Genomic DNA, 24,179 nt, shown 5'->3' on the forward strand with positions numbered 1-24,179 from the left:
TTAAAGAAAAATATAAGTCTAAATCCATTTAATGGGCCCACAATAAACTAAAATTGACAAATGACAACACTTGGTTGAAGTAAGTAGGCTAAAGGTGGGGCGGCTCTGTGTTTCTAGGGGTCTTAGAATATCCCAAGAAATGTGAACTATATCCACAATGTTTTAAATGTCATCCCCCCTCTGCTTTTATGATTGTGTTCTACTGTTCTGCCACTAGAGGGGGCTATTGCCTGTAACTAGCACTATGGTGGTTGCCATATCTCACTATATGGGAATGCTTTGCTGGTTGGTTCATCTTAAATCATTTACTATGACTTTTTAAACTCGGTTCATACTATTTTGGGGTTTGCTGTAAATCGTTGAGACCCTTTGAGTCTTACCTCTTCCAAATAGCCCTCATCCATATTTAATTCAAACGTCTAGGCCAATCCAAATTTATATAATTTTAATAATTTCAGGCAGCCAGTCCTTTTTGGGACTCAAATGTCTCTCTTCCCTCCTATGTCCCTCTTTCTAGGAACTCAGAATGCTTGCCGGGTCTCAGTGTATCCCAGTTCCCTACAGTTATGTGTCTATTAACAGAAGCAAATGATTTAGAAATATAATTGTAGAAATAAAATGAATTATTTTACTTCTAAAGAACTTAGAAGACTCAACCGAACATAAGCAGCCATATATACAGTAGGTCATAAAGGCAAATCAAAGTTTTGGTGTAAAGATTATATATATGTATACATTCTAATAAAATAACCTAAAATTTGTTTTATTTTCTAAACTATGGGAAAATAGTAAAGAGGCCGCACAATACTTGATTATTTTATTCAGGAAATCTTAGTTTTGTGCTGTGACTGTGGACAAACATATTTTGGGAGCTTATGTGACAATGGATAGGGAATCTCTGTGGAAGCAACCCTAAGAATTAGCTAAAATGCAATTTTCATTTTTATTACGTTGTTTTTTTTTTTTGCCGTAAAACGTATTGGTGGTAGAATTATCCTTAAAAATCAGCCCAGGTTCTCTGCCCGAAGTGGGGGAAGTTTTGCCTGTGAATGCCAAAGATAGATGGATATCCTTAGCATCCAAATTAATATATTTTAGGTTTTCTACAAATGTTGTGTTTTTTTTCACAATAAATATTGTGTTATATACTATATACCCATAAGGGACCAGATTCAATTACTAATCCTAAAACTAGACTTTTTGCCTCCCCTCCCCCAAAAATAGCATACTAAAGCTATACTCATCATTAAATTATTCAGCTTCTTGTGCAGAAATCCAAAGGATGACAAACTGCTCAAACTCAGACATTTAGCAAGACTTACTCAGGATCAAAACAAAGCTGAGTATCCATTTGGCTCAAACTAACTGAAAAAATAAGTCCAATTAAGTTAAACTAGAGATCCTAGTTAATTTAGTCTTATAGAAATATCTTGAGATCCTTGGAAAAGTAAAGTCCCATTACATAAAGGCTGTTAAATTATAAATTAAAGTATAATAACAAAGATTACTGTAGCTTTTGTACGGTAATTAAATATGTATTATCTTGGGTTTTTTTTAAAGCTAAATGATGGAGCTATTTCATTGTATAGCTTGATACAAATGTAACAATTTAAAGTGAAGTTGGGTTTTAGTATTTATGAAATGAGCTTCATGCCAATGAATTTTTAAAGTTGTTACATTTGTAACAAGGGAAATAACTTCCATGTGGTTAGTTCAATTGAGCAGTGACACATTTTCTGGCAGAAATCCCAGAAATCAATTAGGACTTGAAATCTAACCCTGTGAATACTGGTACATTGATGAGTATTTGCTAATTTTATTGAACTATAATTCATGCACATATTATCTAACTGTTGGAATCAACTCACGTTGGCTTCGGGCATCTGGGGAACACAGTGTGATTATTATGGTATACCCCATGTTTATGGATATCAGGTTTTAACCTCAGTGAAAATATACGATAAGATCAAAGCAAATGTAAAGCTGATTTTTAGCCGTCATAAGGCATCAAATCAAAAATGAGGATTTATTAAAATAAATCAAAAGCAGTGGTATGGGGATATCCAAGACAATTTAGCAGTTTGTACATTGAGTGGTTGGATAAAATAACTGAATGCTTATTTAGGAAACCCTATCATCTGAGCTTTCATTGATTAACCTGAACACTGGTGGACTTTGTGGAATCATGAATAAGTGGGTATGTTAGTGTGTGTGCGTGTGTCTTTGGGTATGTTAGTATATGTGTTAGTTTGAGTATCTGGGTATGTTTGTGTTGGTGTCTGGGTGTGCATGTTAGTGTAAAGAATCTGTGTGTTAGTGCTGAGTTTCTAAATGTGCGTTTTAGTGCTGAGTGTCTAGTTGTGTTGGTGTGAGTGTCTGGGTGAGTGCTTGTGTGTGTTGGTGTGAGTGTCTCTCCGAGGTTAGGCTCTGGATCCGCCATTGGAGTGGCGGAGTGAAATTTAGCAAACATCGTCTCTCCATCCTCTTGACACTTCCCCATTATGCAACTTGGGGAAAAACTGGTTTCCCCTTCATCTGAAGGATGAGTCGGCCCTTGAAACCTCACAGTATTGAAAAAAAAATTTGTAACAATAATAATTCCTCTCAACTTAACACAAAGCTTTAAATTAAGTCTTTTTGTAGATCTGATATATTCGTCAGATCTACTTTCTACCTTTTTCTAAATGGCTAATAATTCAGCTAACACATTGTTCATGCAAAATGTAAAAATATCTCCGTTCTTTGTAAGTATATTAATATTGTACAGTCTAAAGAAAGAGAGAAAAAAACATTTCATATCTTCATCTCTTTATGTTATTTCTATAAAGAAAATAATCACAAAGAATGGTAAAAACCTAAAGCTAAAACAGCAATTTCATGCATCTGGGGTGGTATTGAGTTTCTGAATGTAAGCATACTGCCATCTAGTGGTCTGATGAAAAATAACCATTATCTAAAGGAACTTTTAAACACCATTTAAAGGCTAACTTAAATGCGCCAAACTATAAAAAAAAAAAATAGAATTTTGAAGGAGCGGAAGAAGGAATGTTAAGATTTGATAAATGTGCGTAAATCTAAAATAATACACTTGGGATGTAAAAATCCAAAGGCAAAATATAGCACTGGGGACAGTGACAACACCATAAAGACACTTGGGAGTAATTATTTCTGAGGACTGAAAGGAAAAAGCGTCACAGGGTGCTGGGTTGTATATCGAGAGACATTAGTAGTAGGAAGAGGGTGGTGTTCTGACACTTTACAGATCTCTGGTCAGACCTCACCTAGAGTATTACGTACAGGTCCGGAGATCCCAACTCCAGAAGGATACTGAAAGATTTCAGATGAACGATACTAAAATGGTGAATAGTTTGCAGGATACAAAAGACTAAGTGAAAGGAAAGACTGAGGGAACTCAATTCATATGGCTTGGAGGAAAGAAGAAAGAGGGGAGATGTGATATGAAAATTGACATACTTAAAGGTAACTCACATGAGATAAAATGTATTCCAAAGGAGGAGAAATGTTGGAAGGAGAGGTCATAATATAAAACTGGAAGTTAAGAAGCTTAGATATAATGTAAAGGAGTTTTACTTTACTGAGAGGGTGTAGATAAGTGAAACAGCCTTCCAGCCGATGTGGTAGCCATTACCAGGTCCAGGTTATGAAATGAAATATGCGATACATAATGCACAGTGGCCCCAAAATAAAAACTATAACAGAAATATGCATATTCTCTCCATAATCATAATAAAGTCAAAGAAACAAAATGGTTGCCCCATGGGCTACAAATTTACCTGTAGCATATACTCCACCTCAGGTGTATTATTCCCAAGAGTGCATACAGTATTCTTCTCAAACGTAGCTCTATGACAATTCAGAAACCTAGATTTAGGACAATCATAACCTTTTCCTCACATTTATGAATGTATCAAATATCAGCCATTCCCCCGATAGAGGAGGAAACCTTACCTGATGTATTATGCCCTTTTCTTGTTTAGAGTGTAAGCTCCTTGCAACAGGGATCCTAGTGTTTGTATGAATTTATATTGTATGCATTGTATTACCCGTTCTATGATCTGTTTAATCACAACCCTGTACTGTCGGGGCTACATCCACAAAAATAATATGATTTTGAATTCCCTGACTGCAGCTCCTTACATAAAGGGATTTGAATTTATCAGGTTTCGCTGATTTTCTTTCACAGCTTGCTCAAAATAATTTGTGTACTTTATAAACACAGAGGCTCAGTACGTATCGCAACACGGCACCGGCAGACTGAAGTTGTAGGCTGTTATAGCAACCAAATTTTTGTATTTTAAAAAATAAATAAAAAAATAAAATTTGGTGAGTTCCCTTTACTAAATAGAACTATGAACCAGTTCTAATTTCCATCACCTCCTTTAATAGGGGCTTCATTTAACATACACGGGGTCTACATGATGGACTCCTTCCCACTCTCTCAATCTATAGCATTCTCCCTCATTATAAAACAGTAGTGGGCACCCATGTTTTATTTGTTATGATTATTGTTTAATGATAAGGGTGTTTACTCTCTTTGTAGTTTCCTTCGACATCCAATCTGAATGCAACACCTAGCAAAAAAGTCAAAAAAGAAAATAATAAAGCAGGAGGTTGACACGCGGTTGAGAAACAGTTTGGTTCCTGGGGCAACCCAGTCACATGGTGTCCTATATTAATGTATATATATATATATATATATATATATATATATATATATATATATACCACGATTAAGAGCTGACACAGCATAGAACTGTGCTAGAAGCCCGTTAAGCCAAATTATTTATACTCCCCCTCCCTTGAATAATGCAATGTGATCATTATAATGGTATACAAGAAATCTGCATACATTACTTTGACATTATGCCACCCAGATCTTCTTGTAATAAAAACTGTATGTATAGAATAAAAAAACGTAACTAATGTATAGTGCAGTTGGGTCACTTACACTTTTGTCAATAAGTCCTAAAAAGTACATTTACAATTGATCCGGTGATGTCACAGGACACAAAACAAACAAAAAATTTGAGATGATCTTAAGAAGAAGTAAACAGTAGACCGGTACATTCTGATTCGTACGAGATGAAAATGTACAGAATTTTGGTAAATTTGGCGATTCGTACAAAGATAATAAGGACATACCCATCCCCCATGAATAGGAGGAAAATAGGGAAAAGCTCAATTTTCGTCTGAAATTTGTAAAATGGTGGTGCTTGAAGTGATGTCCTCGCCCCGACCCCCCCAAGTATTTTGTACATTTTCCTTCACCTGATTTTGCTAATTTAGAACGTTTCATAAGACTAGAATTTTATCAATACATTTTTACTGTGATTTGTATGGATACTAATTATATTTCATACCAAATTCCTTGAAAAAAGTTTCATGACTCTTTTGGTCAAATTAAAAACCTTAACTAATGCTGTAAACATTCAGTCTCTCTTGCAAAATCGCTATGAATTTCGTATTTCCAAGAACAGGAATAAGGCAGGAATAAGTCTTTAGACTTCAATTGCTGTTCTTTTGGTATAAGATGACCTGTCCGTAATGAATGGGGAGCTCTTGGCTTCTGATAAAAGATATTCGTAATCCTATTATGATAATAGCCGATGTTGAATAACAGAGTTTATCGCGGTTACAAATGTAACAAAGAGCCATAGACTAAAAACGTTAGCCTATGAATGAACAAAGATGCAGCATTTCAGTAAAAAGATCAGATTTCTAAGGTATCATCAAATATTCCATCCCATAGCACCCATTCTACTCCAAAAGGTTAATTGGGGACCTCCACTACAAAGCTTCAATTCAGCAACAACATCTAGATTTCTTTTTCTAGCAGACGCAGATCAAACCAACATTTCTGTCTTTTATTCTCTGTAGATTTTATATTAGTCTGTGCAGTACTCAATAAAAGTACTTTTTACTTTTTGTTACTTTTATTTTATTTTTTTGTAGATACTGGAGCATTATTTCCCTAAAAGAAATCGAACAATAGCATCCAGTGAAAATCTACAAGAAGGCGTTTCACCAGATTTTACAATTTCATTCATAATCCCATTTTCTGCTGCTTTTATACAGAATATTGTGATTTTAATGGCTGTACAATGTTGTAATTCACTCACACCCAGATATCATTCTGCGCTGCTATGAAAAGGATACCGAATGAGGCATTTGGGTCCCAAAGAGGAGCTGTCCTTCCTAGATAGGGACACATTTTTAACTGTCCTTATAAGAGCTGCCAGTAGGATAACAGCGCTACGGAATTTGATGGCGCTATATAAAACAATAAATAATAATAATAAGTTCTGCACCATGTGGCTCTTTCACCTCTCGTGTAATACACCCTAACTCCCACTAGATTGTAAGCTCATTTGAGCCGGGTCCTCCTCACCTGTTGTTTCTGTAAGTCAAGTTGTTATTTTGTATATTTGTGATGTCTTGTTCACCCATTGTACAGTGATATGAAATATGACGGCTCTAAATAAAACAATACAAAATAATAATGTAGAGAAAAGTAAAATAAAGCTATTTGTAATTTTGTTTTTCTCCTTAATGCTCCATGTCCCCTAAAAATTGTGTTTAAATGTTTATTGAAATAATACAGTCCTGTCATTCCTCCGAAACTCCTTCCTTCCTTCACCGGCAGCCACCCCACCTGCCATTCACGCTCATGCTTTGAAACAGTAATGCTTTACAGATGCACATTACACGGTGATGGTCAGTGGGTGTGACTGATAGGTGTGATGAGAGTTATTAGATCAGCTTAAAGTTAACACCCTGTCTGTAATAGCAATGAAGACAGACAGGATTTTCAACATGAAAATGCAGCAAAACTGTTATTTAAGAAAAGGAATCAGCTGATGTAATATGCATTCCATATTAGTACATAATAAAATGTAATATCTCGGAATGTCGGGAGAAGAAGTCTATGTGGAACAACATCTTTAAGCGAGATCACGTTAAATGTGTAATGTTCTTCAAAGGCTCTTTCTCATGCAGAGGATGTCAAGCTAGCAATCATAAGCAGGAGGACGAGGTCCAGTCCTAGGATTTCTGGCACCCGAATAGAACAATGTTTCTGGTGCCCCCCCCCCCGCATACATTTGTTTTCTGACATAGGAAAACTCAGGGCCGTAGGCAGCCATTTATTTTGCCCATATGGAATAATGAACAGTTGCCGCCATAGAAATTATATTTGCGTTTTACAATATAATGGTAGGCTGCAATATGTGGGCTGTGTCACATACAGCTTATGACAAATATTACAGAAAAAATACAGAATACGGTCACATTTTGCACTGGCAACCAGCAGTGGACATATTAGACTGTATTATGGTTTGTTGAAGTTATTACACTTTTTATTTTTTGTTATTTGGTTTTGTTGCACTGTGTTGTATGCAAAACCGATCCAGCTGATAGAGACCGTCCGTCTGCATTAAAAATAAATTCTCACATAACGAGTTTGTCATTACAAATCTACGTCTGCCTGTACAGCAGCTTGCAAAGCAAATTCAAGATCACGCACATGGCCACAGTACTAAATAATATATTATATATATATAGATACACAAAAATGGGGGTCTGATATACTCCCCATCAACTAAAGGGGTGATAATCTCCAGGTATGGTGGCATGGGAAGCAATAAATTAACCCTTTAGATAAAAAAGCCTACCTATACCCCTTTTCACCGTTCCCCAGTCCCATTGAGTTACAAAATAGAAATAAACTATACATGGCAGAGAGTTTATCACCTGCTTTCCCTCATGCCCTCCATCATCTGCCTGGTGGGATGAAGGGCATTAAAAGTACCCAGTGGGGGCAAAGAGCTCACTTATGTTTTATCATATCTTTTGAATGTACAGTATGTATTGCAAGAAGCGTTATGTAAATTGTTGCCCCTATAGACATAAATCATAGCAATAATAATAATATCCTTTCTTACATATAGGGTGATTTTGCTTTTTTTATTTATTTTTTTAGAGTTTTTTAGATTTGTGATACTTTGTGATACAGCTCCCAGCAGTCCCTTGTTTACCTGTATTGTAATTAATTATTCCACTCGACATGTTTACGTAAGAATGAAAGATCTCACATGATAATTTAATTTCTTTGATTCTCGATCGGTTTACACGAATCGTTGTTCTCTTCCAGGAATTCACATATTAACGAGATGTAACAAAATTCCTTTTGGGAAAGGGGCTGTCCTTTTATTGGCCACGTGAGCCGGTGAACAGGTAGATGAATTGCTTTCAGCAAACAAAGGCTGATTTAACTTAAAGACCATCCTCCGGCTTTGAGTCTGTTTTTGCTCACTTTCCAGACAATCAGCAGGGGGGGAACTACCGGCTCTAAATTGAGGAGGAATAATGAATTGAACCAAAGCTTGTAGCTATCTCTGAAAGTTATACTGTAGGTAAAGAACACCTGAAGAATACCCTTCAGACTATGGTGGATTTTTTTCATCTGGCAGTTATTTGTTTCCTAAGTGTTACCTTTAATTTCCCAGAATGAGGGGAGTAGAAAAGGCTTGCCTGGTAGGCGACAAAGCAACGAAGATGTATTCCCTAACTAAAAACAGGTAAGTATTTTTATGATTACTGATTGTAGATAGAGAAGCTGATTAAGATAAATAAACAATAAATAAAGTTAATATGTGGCCGAATACGCACGACAAAAGTACTCAGAAATATATATATATATATATATATATATATTTATATATATATATATATATATATATTTATATATATATTATCTGAGAATAAATATACATCTGAATACGCACAACAAAATTACTCAGAAACAGAACATTTTATAGAGAATTAATCCATATATCTCATATATATATATATATATATATTATCCCCACAAAAAAGTTACAGATACAAGGTGATGTTTATGGTGTAACTTTTATGTTTCGATTCTATCAATAATATGTTTTTTTGTCCATTGTATAGTAATTTCAGAGGCACAGTGACACATGATTCTAGAATATAGTCCAAAATAAGGTGCTGAAAATTAATTAATAGTTAAATCACAAACTTTTAGTTTATGGAATGCTGTTTTATTCAAGTGCTAATCATTTAAAAATAACAATCATGGGTATATTTATGGTGGAGACCCTTTTACGTAATGAAATACCCCGAGTGAGATCCAGAAAGAAGGAGAGATGGAGAGAAAAAGGACAGAGCTATAGTGGTGCCCAGCTATGTAATTCACCCATAACCTTTTATAAATACAAACTTTATATAAATGTATATTATTATCATTAATAATATTATATTTTATTTATATAGTGCCAACAATTTCAACAGCTCTTCTTGCAACTCATATATTTGAGGATATGACAAAGATAGAATTCAATTTGGTTATATATCAGTATTTGATATTTGATAAAGATTGCAATCTAGAGGGAATGGGATGAAGAAACATAAGGTATGGAGAAAGGGGATAGATAGTGTAGGTATGAGCTTTATTCTACTTTAACCAAACATGCTTTAAAGTCTCCTTACACATTAAATGATGCATTATACAGGGCCAGCTCAGCCATCCATTCTGGACAATCTTGCCTATGTTGCCTCCTCATAATGAATAGTGAAAGAAAGAGTTAAAACCATAACTCTACTGCATACTTTAGGGAATAAAACCTATGAAGTCAAATAAACTCAAAGGTCTGATCTCCCCAACCGTCCCTCCTAGACTATGGAGAACTATGAGCAGAAGGCACAGACTTTGTGGTGTGCTGTACATGGCCCTACTCATTCTTAAATCACAAAGTACACACACACACACACACACACACACTATCTCTCTCCAACCACTAACTCCTGACACTCCAACACCATACAATGACACACACACTCATATTAATGCTATAAAACTAACACACGCTCACGTTAACACCATACACTAACCATACCATACACTAACGCCATATGGTGACACACATACACTCATGCTAACATCATACACTAACCCCTACCCACACACACTAACACCAAATACTTACACACACATGCTAACCACACACACGCTAATACCATACACTAACACACATGCTCCACACACTAACACACTTACACATACAAAACCACACTCACTCTAAGACCATACACTTAAAGATACATGCATACACATATACCCACTCACTTTTAACATCATACAGTTACACATATATACATGAACACACTTTACCACCATACAGTTGCACATACATACTGTACATACACATCCAACCATACATGTACACACACACATATACACACACACTCTAACATCTAACATACACACACTTACACATACATACACACACTTACTAACACCATACACTTAAACCTACATACATACACACTCACTCACTCACTCACTCCCTCTCATGTTATCCATGCAGCTCACACAATTCTCTCATCAATTAATATGCGCCACCTAAATCTGTGGAGGTGATGGCTCCCTTGGAATATATAGATACATACACAAAGTACAAGCTACTTTCCTGAATTTTAAGGCTGTGATTTAAATCAAATGTTCAGGTTGTAACTAGTTGTGTATAAACCTCGATCAACTATACAGACCTCATTTGTATAGGGAAATTGCCAGGTTTTATAGTAAATGAACAAAAAATATTGTACTGTCACAAGTATAGCAGTTATATCAGATGCAAACGGACTTAAAAGTAAATAGGATAATAAAACCCATACCCTTGCGTACCAGAGTAACTATGTTTCTTGAATAATTGGGCTAAATCACGCTACCACTGCTCTGTCGAACAAGCATTTTCTGAATAGATTTATTTGTACTTTTTACCATATACTGTCTTTCAAAAATCAAATTATAATAACGACCACAACTATACTGGAATGGCGCGTTTATCCGAACACACAAGCTCTGACTCTGATGTCGATAGGACTCTTAGTACGGTAACGTCTTCCTATTTCCGCGTTCTCCTTAAGAATTCTCAGAACAGAACATATTTTATCTGGAAGCTATTAAGCAGATCTGCTCAACAATAAGATGTAATAAATTAACACTATGGTCTGTTGAAACCCATTAGAGCTTCCCCCCCACCCCCCGTAATTGAAGACGTAATATGTTTGCGCGTTCACATTTCCTAAACTCTAATAGTATCTATTATTCTTTTTTACATGTCTGTAATTCTTAACGAGGGACTTCACAGGGCTTCACGATGTTAATTATTGACGCTGATTGACTTTCCATTGCTTCCTGATTACATTTAACGTTTGATTTATTCACCAGCATGTAAACCAGGCATTTTGCTTTTCTGGAAGGATGCCTAGGTGCTGCGGCAGCAAAGGACTCTCGCGCTATTGTTTTTAATTTCTTTTGTTGAATTAATATTGTTAATTCAGTTGGTAAAGTACATTGGAGAGTTATTACAGGGCCAAACGAATGGCTATTTAGAAGACAGATCCTGCCTTGATGTTCTGTAGAGACTTTATAAACAGGCTCAACTTAAGCAAAGGGGTTTTTTTTCAGAATCAGAATCTTGGTTTATTCACCCATTGAATGTTCAATTTTTAATGATGATTTGCTCTGAAATGAATATTTAATTTGTTATAGCATAAAACGTAGCAGAGGACATTGCTCGGTCACCAGAACAGTAATTAGGTACAGTATTTATTTACATGGCTTGGAGAAGTCAATCTGTAATATATGGTACAGGTTAATAAGGTGTGGCATGTAAAAAGTCTGGATTTGGCTAGGTTTCCATTTGGTTTTTTTTTGCTAAAAACGCCCATAAAAACGCCAATAGCGCCACCTGGCATTTTTTTTAGTGGAAAAACGCAGCAGCCAGATGTTAGCTGTTCTTCAATAGGAAATCGCAAAATGCCATTTCCACTTGGCGTTTTTCTGTCTGGCGTTTTTTCAGTCCTCTTTGGCGTTTTTCTGCTTTTTTGGGCTCTGTGGCAGTTTTTCAAAATCGCAGCATGTTCACACTCTGGCGTTTTTTGCAAGGAAATCATGGCGTTTTTCTCCAATAGAAGTCTATGGGAGAGAAAAAACGCCATGAAAAAGCCATGTGGGTTTATTGCCTTGGCGTTTTTTATGGCGTTTTTTCCACAGTTACAATGCAGAGGATGGACCCAGTATCTGTGTGTCCTACGAGAAATAGGCTGAAAACAAACAGTTTCACACAAAACAAAGTCCTGGACTGGTTCATATTGAATTTTACACCGTTTGGAACAAACATGCCATTACAAACAAACATACGCGACCGGATCCTGCGTGCCAAAAGCAACAGCAAACAATTTGCACCATCATTTGGGGCCAATCTTCCCAGAGGAGCAGACATTCGGAATAAAGCATGCCTTACAAACCACAGAAAAGAGACAAAAGGGTCTACCAAGTAAATGACATCAGGAGAGGGCAGATACTTGCCATTTATCCTAATCCCTTTTAGCTGGGTGAAACTTCTAACTTGTAAAGACTGGAAAAACTGCCTAAGGTCAAAAAAAGCAATTTCCACAGAAAGGCTAAAACGCCAGAAAAAACTCCTGAAAAAACGCCAAAACGCAGGTAAATGCAGTGGCAGTTTTCTTGGCAGTTTTCCTGGCGTTTTTCATCAAGAAAAAAACGCCGGACAAAAACCCAAGTGGAAACCTAGCCTTTTACTGTCTTTGAGAGCATCTGATTAGGGTTCATATTTTTGTCCCTCCATTGTATTAAGTTGTGCTTCCAGCGCTATCTTCCCAAAAGACTGTTGTGATGCCTCTGGGTTGTGGTGCTTCATGCATGGAACAGTCTTCCAGCAGAAGTTGTAGAGGTTGATACAGTTAGGAAACTGAAACGTGGATGGGATAGGCATATGGCAGATCTTAAATCTAAGACAAGACCAAGGACAAAGTAAGGTTTGAGTTTTTATGGCAGGCAGAGAAAACGACTCACAAGGCTCTAAAAAGTTATATATAAAGAGTAATTCTGGTGCAAAAAATATTATATATCCATTAGCAGAAATTGCTAATGGCTACACAACAGTTTTGTCATTTTGTTCTCCTTTGCACCAGAACCGCTCCTCATACTGAAATCCTTTGTTTCTAGATGGGCCGTCAACAATGGGACACCAATAGAGGCAGCAGATGGTGTAGTTAAGACAGTTATTTAAACCTTATGAAAATAAATTGCTAATTTGCTTGGTGAGAATATGTATTGTGCAACAAAATGTTAGTACATAAAATAGGCAGGGATGATTCTTGGCTTTTATGACTCTTAAGTAATTATTTATTTCAGGGATCCAGCTCTACCACAAATGATTGACTTAATTATACACAAGCTAGGGAAATCAATACATAAATCGATTGCATTGATAACATCTGATCTTTTAATGGAATCGCTATACATTAATGCAGGGGCCATGTGGTCAAGATTTGTGCAAACTTGGGCATCTCCCAGGGTGGTCCGCTGAGAGCTCTCCGTCTCCTGCTCCTTATAGGAGGGAGGAAGGGGCTGTGGGTGAGACAAGGACAAGGCTAACTCCAAACAGTCCCCAAACAAAAATGGGCAGAGCGTAAGTCCAACCTGGGCAGCGAATGAGCCAATTGGAGCAGGGAGTAGGAGTAACCTGGGTGGAGAGTGGGTTGAGACCAAATAATACCTCACTGCCCACAAATGAAACAGCAGAGGCTCTTATTTCTGGGGTGAGCATATGTAGAGTTCTCAGGTTTTATGTGATTGCTGCACCTATGATTTAATTTATGGCCCTGCCTAAAAACATCATCGCCTTTCACTGTGTAAAACTAATAACTATTTAGCATTGGAATCCAGCTGTACCCTTCACCTTCCGTGATCAGTTTGTAACTATTTCCCTAGAAAACAGCCTCAGTCCTTTCTTCACTGAACCTCTCTCCATCTCCTGAATGTCCATAACATTGCTTTTTCTCGTGTGAAACACAAACAGAGAGATACATCCTTGGGGAGAAAAACACATTTTCAACTCATTTAAAATTAATCTAAAAGCAAGTGTGGTTTCCTTTAAAATCTAAACACAGACAAATAAATATGTTAGAACTGCAATATAAAGAAATGTACCTTTTGTAATTATTCTCCAGGACTGTCTTTAATTAAAAAAAAATAGAAATCTCCCTTAATGGAAAAAGCATTCTAAATAAATATAGGTATATATTTTCATACATACAGAATATAAGTCTGTGTATTTCAGTAACTAGGAATATCACTTAATTGACATAGTAATAAATGCTACAGGTTTCAGCTATAAAATTCTTGATTAAATTATTATTATTAAAAATGTATGTGTTATGATGAGTATATTGGTTTGTTGTTCTTGAAATTATCCAAATGGTGTCAATATTTTAAATCTTTTACTCATTCATTGTTTTTTTGTCTTATTTGTGTGTCTAGTGGAGAACTGGGTAATTTTAGTAAAGAGAAACTCCAGGAAGAAGAGAATCCCCATTTAAGTAACATTTACCATTGTCATAACAATAACACCAAAGCCTATGAGGCCAGACAGACGGAACAGAAACTCGCCAAGAAAAAACTCTACATAGCGGCAGCAATCTGTCTCACCTTTATAGGTGCAGAGATTACAGGTGAGCTTCCTGACATTGTTATGAGCCTCACTTTCCTTTTTTTGTTTGGTCCAACCAAGAATTCACCCCTTACCATATCTACAAATATGTTGAGACCTCTCTTATGTTATTTTACCTATTAGCTAGTCAAAGTTTATCTCCATCGATGATTATCTGGGTTAATATAACTTAATATATAATTATAAGCATATTTATCTTTAGAGTCTGTTTGTTCACCACAGATGCGTAGCTTTAGATTTAACCATGTTGATTTTCACCTTTACTGGACTATTCCCCATTTCTGTCCAAGTAGTAATGGAGACAATAAATATAAGAGCTTAGGCTTGTCTAACTCTTGATCCAATGGTCAATGGCTGTGCTAATTTATACACAGTATCCATACACTAAATAACCTTAATATTTCTTCTTCTGCAATTTGTCAAGTATAAAAAAAGCCTGTGGCACGTCTAGGACAGTAGGCCAAATTCATACATTTTATTTTCTTGGAACCAAAAGGGTTAATCCTGTTAGTCAGTAGGAGCATTATATAATGTGTTTGGCCGCTCTCCACACATGAACCCTATATGTAGCTTAAGGTTTAGACTGGGCTCCGGAGGGAAGATGTTGGAGACATGAGACCATGAGACAGGAGATGCAGAGATGTTGTCCCCACTGGTACCCTGGTCACAGGGGCTGTTCCTGCCTCTCTATCAGTCATGCCACCACTTAGAGATACGTAATATTTAGTATTTTAATACATATTAATAAGATAAAGCAGCATTACAGGTCCCCCAAGTATGAAATCCCTGCAGCAGAGTTTGTGCATGATGCTATTATCATTTAGAATGCAAACACCTACTTTGATACAATTTCTTTAAAAAGGATCTAAAGAATCATAAAAAAAATAATATACCAGCTAGCTAATTATACTTTTAAATCTACCACCATCAATCTAGGCATAAAAAGTGATCCTTAATTAGTTCAACAGCAATATATCTTAGCAGAAAGGAAATAATAAAGGTAATTATAAGAAGACAACATCAACAATAAGCAGACCACAAGAATGAAGATAGAATCCAAATTGGGAAGGATGCAAAAAGTGCATCATTTTTAAAAACACACTAGGAAAATAAATATGTGGGAAGAATGACTAAGATAACTAATTGAAGTCGGTAAATATCAGAAAATAAAGAAATAATGAATTGCAGTAGAAGTTAGAGATGATGGGAACTCTTGAGGTTGGGCTCTCAAACCATTTCAACAAAATGGCTAGTAGTCTTATGCCTAACAACAAGACACGGTTCAAAGGTGACAATTTATTGTCGCCAATGATTAAATGATCAACCTGACTCATTTGGAAAGATTAGGGTCAGAGAAGGGCTTATTAGGTGAATGAAGGTGACAGAGGGCCACCAAAAGTTCCTTACATTACATTCATGGTAAGTGTCTGGATTTAACTACTAACAAAAGCTTTGCTTTGACTCCAAACTATTTCATTATGGCCTAGAGATACATTTTGTATGACTATTCTCTTCCATAAATGGTTGCCTTTTGATAAAGTACTGCTCACCTTTGATTGCAGAAGATTTTTCTGTTTACTTTGTTTGGAGGAGAAGACAGATAACATCAGGACATGACATTGAGTGATATGCTAATTCTGTCATGTTTTCCCACAGCTCTATGCTTTCAAACAGCCCCTTAGTTTTAAGCCAGACGTCTCAAAATATTTACTTTTATTGGAAAAAAAAATAATAATTGGAATTAGTTAATGATAAAAGCTGTAAAGAAATCAATCTTTCTTTGAATAAATTAAAGTCTATGTTTTCAGTTGACTTTTTCTTTCTCTCGGTCACTTTGCTATTCTTCTGTTCAAATCATTTTCTTCTTTTATACACAACTATATGAACTTAGCTAAGCTTTAAAAAAGACAGAAGGTTTGGTTTCATCCAAAAATCCGAATGAGATAAAATCTCCTACTAGATGCTAGAACAGGTCTAGATCAGAGGACATTACATAGTTATAGTCATACCTGGGAACTTCAGGGCTCTGGGTATGCCTGGTAGTTTGAGGGTTCTGCGCAGTATCTTAGCTGTTTGCACTCTTCTGGACAGAGTGTTCTCATGTCGTTCCTGGGATCTGTTGGAGTCACTCTCCCAGCTTAGGAGTCACAGCCCCGAGTGCTCCTATGACCACCGGGACCACTTTGGCCTTCACTCTCCACATCTTCTCTAGTTCTTCTTTCAGACCCTGGTACTTCTCATACTACATATTTCTAATGTTGCTGTTCACTTGGCACCACTAGATCTATCACCATCGCCGTCTTCTTGTCTAGCGCCACAATGTCCGGTTGATTGGCCGGTACTAGCTTGTCCGTCCACAGGATTTTAGCCGTGCTATTCTCCACAACCATCTGTGGAATCTACAATTTGGTCTTGGGAGGGTATATTTTTTCCACCATATAGATGTTCCTGGACACAATGCCAGGAACATCTGTACAGTCTATGTGCTAAACCCTCCACATGAGCCTCCACAGTATTGAGATCATGGAAGCCCCTGGTTTCAGATCTTGGGGCTCAACCCCTTGCTAGCTGTATCTGGGGAAAGAACTTCTGTGGGGTGTGCTCCTGGTTGTGACAATTGAAATGGGACATCTAAAATGTAAAATAAAAATACAAAGTACTCCCACAGTGCCTGACCGATTGGTTTCAATATTATTCAGTTAAATGTTTATATTTTTATATAGCGCATTTCGCAGCGCTGTACAAAGGGTAGACAGGACATTACAAATAGTATAAAGCATAACAAGAAACATACAGAAACATCAGTTGAGGAGGACCCTGCTCAAATGGGCTTACAATCTAGTGGGAGATACAGTGTATATACAGTATATATATTTTATATACATTCAATTTTGTTAAGGTTAAAATGTAGGATCATAGGTTAAACCGTTTAGTAGTGTACTGAAATTTTTTTACCGCGCTTTAGATAAAGGCTTTTTGGCCGTGTCTATTAAAACATCATGAACATTGCTCAGGATAGACAAAGCTCCAGATAATCCGGTGTGGAGATGCTGGTTGGCTCTTTGTGGAGCGGAGATAATCCCGATGCGCACTTTCTGACGCTTTTAATCCTACTATTGTAATTCTATTCAACTGTAGAGGTAAGGAAGGAATTTAAAGTTTACGCTGGCACATAAAGAAAGAATGAAGAGTCTATAAGAAATAAAAATAACTATGTTCTTTAACAAATAGTAGCTGAATAGTTATTTAAAAAGCTGTAGCGTAAACATTGTAAACAACGTGTAAACATTGGCGGCGCAGGGTCACGAGGGTTTCTGCTGATTGCTTGATTTTAACTAGTTTTATTGGAATTTCTCTTTTATATACCCCCCAACTCCCTGCTCTGCTTAAAGGGACAGTCCACTCTATCACAAACACAAATCATCCACCAAATCCACACCAATGGGTGAGTAAAAAAAGGGCTGAATAATAAGCTTAACGCTTAATGCATTTCACACATAAGTCCTTAATCATAAGCTTAACGCGTTTCACACATAAATCTTTAATCATAAGGTTAATGCATATCACACATACGTAATCATGAGCTTAGCGCTTAACGCGTTTCACACATAACTGCTTAATCATAACCCTAACGCTTAACGCGTTTCACGCATACGTGTTTATTCATAAAGCGTGTGCAGTTTTTGTCCTGTTGTTGATTTCGTGGATGATTTGTGAATGCGCAGTGTTGTTGGCCCATTGGATTTGTGTATTGGTTTGGAGGGTCTGATTCCACCCGGAGGACATTTCTGTGGGCCTGCTGTCCGAGCTTAAGTGGGAGCGAGCTGGCGTACTTAGACCGAAGGAGTCTGGAGTCTTTACGTTGTTTACAGTCAACTCTACATAAATAAATGGAAACGCATGTCAGATATTGACTCATTTTCTATGACCAGCTCATCAACTACTAGCGCCGTACAAGCCACAAGCAGCCGTGGCTGGCCTCGCCAAGTCAGAAGATGGCCACATGTATTATGTGGAATAAAACCGCCAACACGCTCAGCCAGTCAGCGGGTGGCCTGAAATCTGCGGCTCTTCAGAACGACTGTTACACCTAGCCATAGACAACTGATTACGGCCCACCCTGGAGCCACGGACTCCCGAATCATTCTGCAATCGTGTTCTGCAATCTTTTCTTGTGCCGTGGAAATGACAGATTCAAGTAAATCTCTGGCTGCTTCGCAGACTCTCTGCTATAAATTAAGATGCTTTTCCTGGCATTTCCTCCGCTGTATGCACTTTATTTTTCATTTCAGGGGGTTATATCGCTGGCAGTCTCGCCGTGGTAACAGATGCGGCCCATCTTTTAGTGGATTTGTCTAGTTTTCTCATCAGTCTCTGCTCTCTGTGGTTGTCGTCTAAGCCTGCGACAAGGAAGCTCACTTTTGGGTGGTATAGAGCAGGTAACACATTATTGTCATTTAACACAAGACCACACAACATAGTGCTGAAAACAATTCACGTTATTATATTTAACAAGATAGAAGATTATTTGAAGGCAAATCTCGTTCAACTCCCATTGTATTAAATATTTTTAGCTACAAATATCATTGTTATATTTTTATTATTATTATTATACTTTATAAAGCGCCGACATATATATATATATATATATATATATATATATATATATATATATATATATAAAGAGCAAGGATTTTTCGGAATCCAATACATAACACAGTAGACAAAATCCAATTCAGTTTTTTTGGATAACAACATTTCATAATATGAATTAATAGTTGAATTTTTTGACACTTTACACACGTTCACTCACGATGAGTAGAGATGGGATAGAATTCCCTCCTTCCAAACAAAAATGGAATTTTTACAGTAGTTTAGGACATTAAGGGTAACGGCAGTTTTTACTTCTTATGTGTGCATGGTGTGCGCACGTTTGTACACATGCGCACACAAATATCTTACAAAATTATTCATTTAAAGTGGGCTGAAATTCTAAAAAAAAAAAGCTTAGCATTGCTCAGATGAATTTACCAAGCAAAATATACCAAATAGTACCTACGTCTTCTTGTGAGATATCAATGTAAGGCGAAAATCATAAATAATGAATATGTAACTAATTTCTTATTCGTAGAAATTGTTGGTGCCTTAATCTCTATGTTCACTATCTGGTTGGTCACCGGAGTATTATTATATCTGGCGTGTGAGAGAATAATGCATCCCGATTACAAGATTGATGGAACAGTTATGCTACTGACCTCAGTCTGTGCGTTAGTGGCTAATTTAATGTAAGTATAAACACTTTTGGCTTGTTTCAGGTTTGTTATATTTGGAGTTATGTATAACCGAGCATCTCTGTAAGGCTGATGTTCCCTGGGCCCTTCATTGTGTTTTCTTTCTAGCCTAGCCCTGATTTTACACCACAGCGGACATGGTCACAGCCACATGGGAAGTCAACATGAACATACGGGGTCTGACTACAAGCCTCAGACTAACGCAAGTATACGGGCAGCGTTCATACACGTCATCGGGGACCTGTTTCAGAGTATCAGCGTGCTAATCAGTGCTCTTATAATATACTTCAAGGTGAGAATTAAAGTCATGTTGACCCAAATGTTAAAGATTCAAATTATAGACTAGGCCCTCCATGGCGATCAACGAAAAGATAAAGATCTTTCAATGATGACTTCAAATGAACCATCGTATCAATATAAGGGAGACATCAGTATATATTTTGGTATAGATTCTCCATACAGTAACAGGGACAGAAATCATGGCTAATGAATCACAACATATTCCACTCACCATTTCCGTTTTAAATTTGGCTGCAGGGCTAGGAAGCCTCAGCGTGTAAATTGGCCTTTATATGAGACCTTTACAACCAAAATTCCATTCCCCTGGAGTCTCCCAATGTTTAACTATTACGTGGTGCTATCTTTTCTGCCCTCAAAACAAATATATTGTATAACATGAAGATTTTTTTTTGCTTTGTAGCCACAATACAAGATAGCCGATTCCATCTGCACCTTCATATTTTCTGCTTTCGTTCTGGCGACCACCATCACAGTCCTACGGGATGTTTTGGTCATCTTAATGGAAGGTACGTATCACCTTAATGAAGCCGCTGTCTCGGTAACACGTGTCACAATTAATTATTTTCTACAAAATGATGCTGCGTGACAATCTACAGCGTTTCCCAAAAAAACGTGACGCGGGAGAGAGTAAATTTAAGGGAATTAACTTCCTTTGGGCCATTAGAAGGAGCATTTTAAACATTTTTAAACAATCAACTAGGATTTATGTCGTTTTATTCATTCCTCTGAAGGTTTCATCACATTAGAAAACAGGCGCTTTTTTCAGTTTCTATGGCAACAGCCTATCAGTACCTACTTCTGTGCCACATGACAGTTAAGTGTTCCTTGCTAAAGTTATGTATGAGGCAGCATTCTATATTATTAAAGAATTCTTTCTGCGAACGGTTTAGACATTTAATTGTATGAGGAATGATGTTTGTAATGCTGCATTTAGTTACCAAATTATATTTAATTTAGCAGAGTAGTGGAACAGCATCTTTAAAAACCATTTCATTATACAGGCCTTAAACGCAAAATTTTGTCCTTTTTTTACTTGTTATATTCAAGAATTGAATTCTAATTAATAAATGCAATTCTTCCCTGTGAAACATCCTTTTAAACATATAAGATCTACATCTAAAGACCCCATTTGTGTTCGGATTGTGTCTTTCTGTTCCATACGCTGTCCGAAGAGGCACCTATGTAATATAATACTGTCCCTTTAAATATTCCGCTAGGTATAAGAGAAAACTGAGATATTATTTTCTTTACCGACGTATCGCGAGTATTTCTGACTATTGTTCAATATTGCCAGTTGAAAAGACTAAATAAAAAAAAACCCAATAGGCGTGTTTATTTAATTCTAGAACCACCAGCACTTTCTTATTAAAGGATTCTCCTTCATATCGCGGTATAAACAGGTAATTTACTTGTAGCTAGAGGCGCACACAATGGGGTTATATCATGCAAGGTTTTCATTTTACACAAAGAATGCACAACATATCCAATTTGGTTACAATGCGGCTCTGCCTCGGAATTATAGCTATCGTTTTTGGGACCAACAAAGGCTTTGCAACAGTCTTTTTGTTCCTAAAAACAGAGATCCACTTCTATTTTCTGACAGCGTTTTATTAATGAAATGATGGCATTCCTGTTAAAAGCCCTCCTTCGTTTCTCGTAGGTACTCCACGGGGCTTTAATTATGGTGCGTTGAAACAGAGCATTCTGGCGGTGGAAGGGGTTAAATCAGTTCACAGCCTGCATCTTTGGGCTTTAACAATGAACCAAGTAATTCTTTCAGTCCATGTTGCCACAGGTCAGTAAATGTATGAGTGTATGGAACAAAAGTTCAATTGTTACACAATAAAGACCGGTTTATGTTCTTTGACATGAATGCTTACCTGTCATTCCATCATACAGCAGCCTTCATCAAAGTATGCTTCCACGCTGCAACCAGCATCTCAGCTTGGGGATTTTTCTATCAGAAAATACAATGACCCAAGTTTTGAGTGACCTATCTGTCACTGCGGAAAAATAAAACCCCTATTGCTTGCAAACCATCACTCACGAATTCTGTACATAAGAGGCTTTTAGGAGTCTGAAAAAAAGTAACCCCTTAGCTTACAACAAGGCACCGTCTGGCAGCGGCAAAAACAGAACGTTTATTAAGAGCGTTGAAAAGTATTTCTTCAAACCCAAACTATAGAAGACAGTGATACTCTAAAAAGAGTGTCCCTCTGACACCTAGAGAGTACATTTAATGAGATCGTCTCTTTAAGGTTTATCTCAATAATTATGCCATTTTTTCTACCAAGTTGCATCTGAATTTGTTAAAAAAATCTATAAAAGGGCATTTTTGTTTGGTTAAAAAAAAATGTAAATGGATGACTGGCACCTAGCTAAGATCCCAAAGTGAACAGATGGGGGGCTGTGGATTAAAGTGGTCTTATCACTATAGCAAGCAACCAATCAGCAGGATGATTGTTGCTATGGTGATTACTCCCCATATAGAACTAGGCATTAATAATAGTAATTTAAAGGGCATTTCTATGTTTCACACAAAAAGTATCTGGAAGGGAAATGTGACACAATGTAGTAAATGACTCCTTGGGACAGTTTTCTGCTTCAAGTAACAAAAACCTACGTGGCTAGATGCACAATTTCCACTTCCCTTAGTATAAGCCCAGAACTCAATCTAGGAATGCTTAGTAGTCCATGTGTTTGCTGACCAGAGTTTTTAGGAATTTGTAGGTTATCAGGAACGCCCCTTTTTTAATTTTTAATTTCTTTTACAGAAAAATCAAATGATTTCAGTAGAATATTGAAGGAAGTTACACAAAGTGCCTTCGACTATTTTCCATTTCACTCGGTCACCATTCAAGTAGAACCGGTGGAGGAACAGATCCACGACTGCATGTTCTGCTACGAGCCAGATGAATGAATCAATGCCTTTCTATCCAACCTCCAACATCAAATGAGAAATCATATACAAAATATACAATTTTCCAGATCAGGGGAACTTTTGTGCAAATGAAACCCGGTCATTCTGATATAATGTATCTCACAATGTCACTTGCCAGTTTTGTGAAGGATGTTGGCCTTGAGAGAAGCTTTGACCATAAGTGGAATTTGCGCAGAGAACTACCTGCTGTTTAGCTTTGACATTCTTTGAAAGGAAACCTACACTAATGGGTAGCTAGGCGTCCATGTTTGTGGTTGGCATGAAGGCACCTTTATCTTAGATATCAAGTTTTCAGTAACTTCTTTCTTTTCCATTTACAAAGATGGTTGGAAGGCTTCAACACAATCACCAAAGGACATTTTCACTGGAATGAAACATCCTGCAGTCTGAGGTCTTTGGAATGGGACCTGTGAAGCGGGGCTGTTGTTTGTGCTACAAAGCTATATATAATGCTATAGAATCGCCACATTCCTGTATGTATTTTCCTTTCTTCTAAATCCACATCACGTTTCATATCATTCTATGTTACCTATTTACCTCCTACCTTTGCCTCACTGATGTTTTTATGTCACCTTCCTCTATTCTACCTCTTCATCCCGCCATCACTATCCCACATTCCAACTTGTCATATTTATCTTTGCCTTTATCCAACTTCCTTCCTCCCTCCCACAAATCTGTTTTCATCTTCCGTTTCCTTACCTTTATCCAACTGCCTGCCTCCAATAATTTCTTCCATTTTTATTTACCTCTCCCTCACTCAAACAAATATATAAATTTGTTTCCCATCTTAACTGATATCCCCCTTTCTTACTTACTTTATCCCCCTTCTGTATATTCACATATGTTTTATTCAACCCCTCTGTATAATATTGAGAAATCTATTGTTTACCACAAGGCGGTATGACAAGGACTTAACATCAAAGTCAAGTAGATTAGGTTACGATAATAGAGCTTAATTACATACACATAGATTCTGAAAATAGAACACGACACAATAATTTTAAAGGCTATTTAATTCTACAACCTTCCTTCTAATTTATTTTTAACTTTCATGTCCTACTTACA

At 36.9% G+C, this 24,179-nt stretch overlaps 1 protein-coding gene across 1 annotated transcript; it reads left to right on the forward strand.

Annotated features, from left to right (window-relative positions):
- The first annotated feature begins 8,382 nt into the window (after window positions 1–8,382).
- SLC30A8 (solute carrier family 30 member 8) lies at window positions 8,383–23,643 on the forward strand. The gene is made up of 8 exons (XM_053467271.1): window positions 8,383–8,597; window positions 14,393–14,583; window positions 18,875–19,021; window positions 19,714–19,867; window positions 19,982–20,165; window positions 20,574–20,679; window positions 21,834–21,968; window positions 22,948–23,643. Exons 1-8 carry the CDS (start codon window positions 8,527–8,529, stop codon window positions 23,091–23,093), a joined length of 1,134 nt encoding a protein of 377 aa, XP_053323246.1. The 5' UTR covers window positions 8,383–8,526; the 3' UTR covers window positions 23,094–23,643.
- Window positions 23,644–24,179: the final 536 nt, after the last annotated feature.

The sequence above is a fragment of the Spea bombifrons genome, chromosome 5 (assembly GCF_027358695.1).
Source record: "Spea bombifrons isolate aSpeBom1 chromosome 5, aSpeBom1.2.pri, whole genome shotgun sequence".
Lineage (NCBI taxonomy): Eukaryota > Metazoa > Chordata > Amphibia > Anura > Pelobatidae > Spea > Spea bombifrons.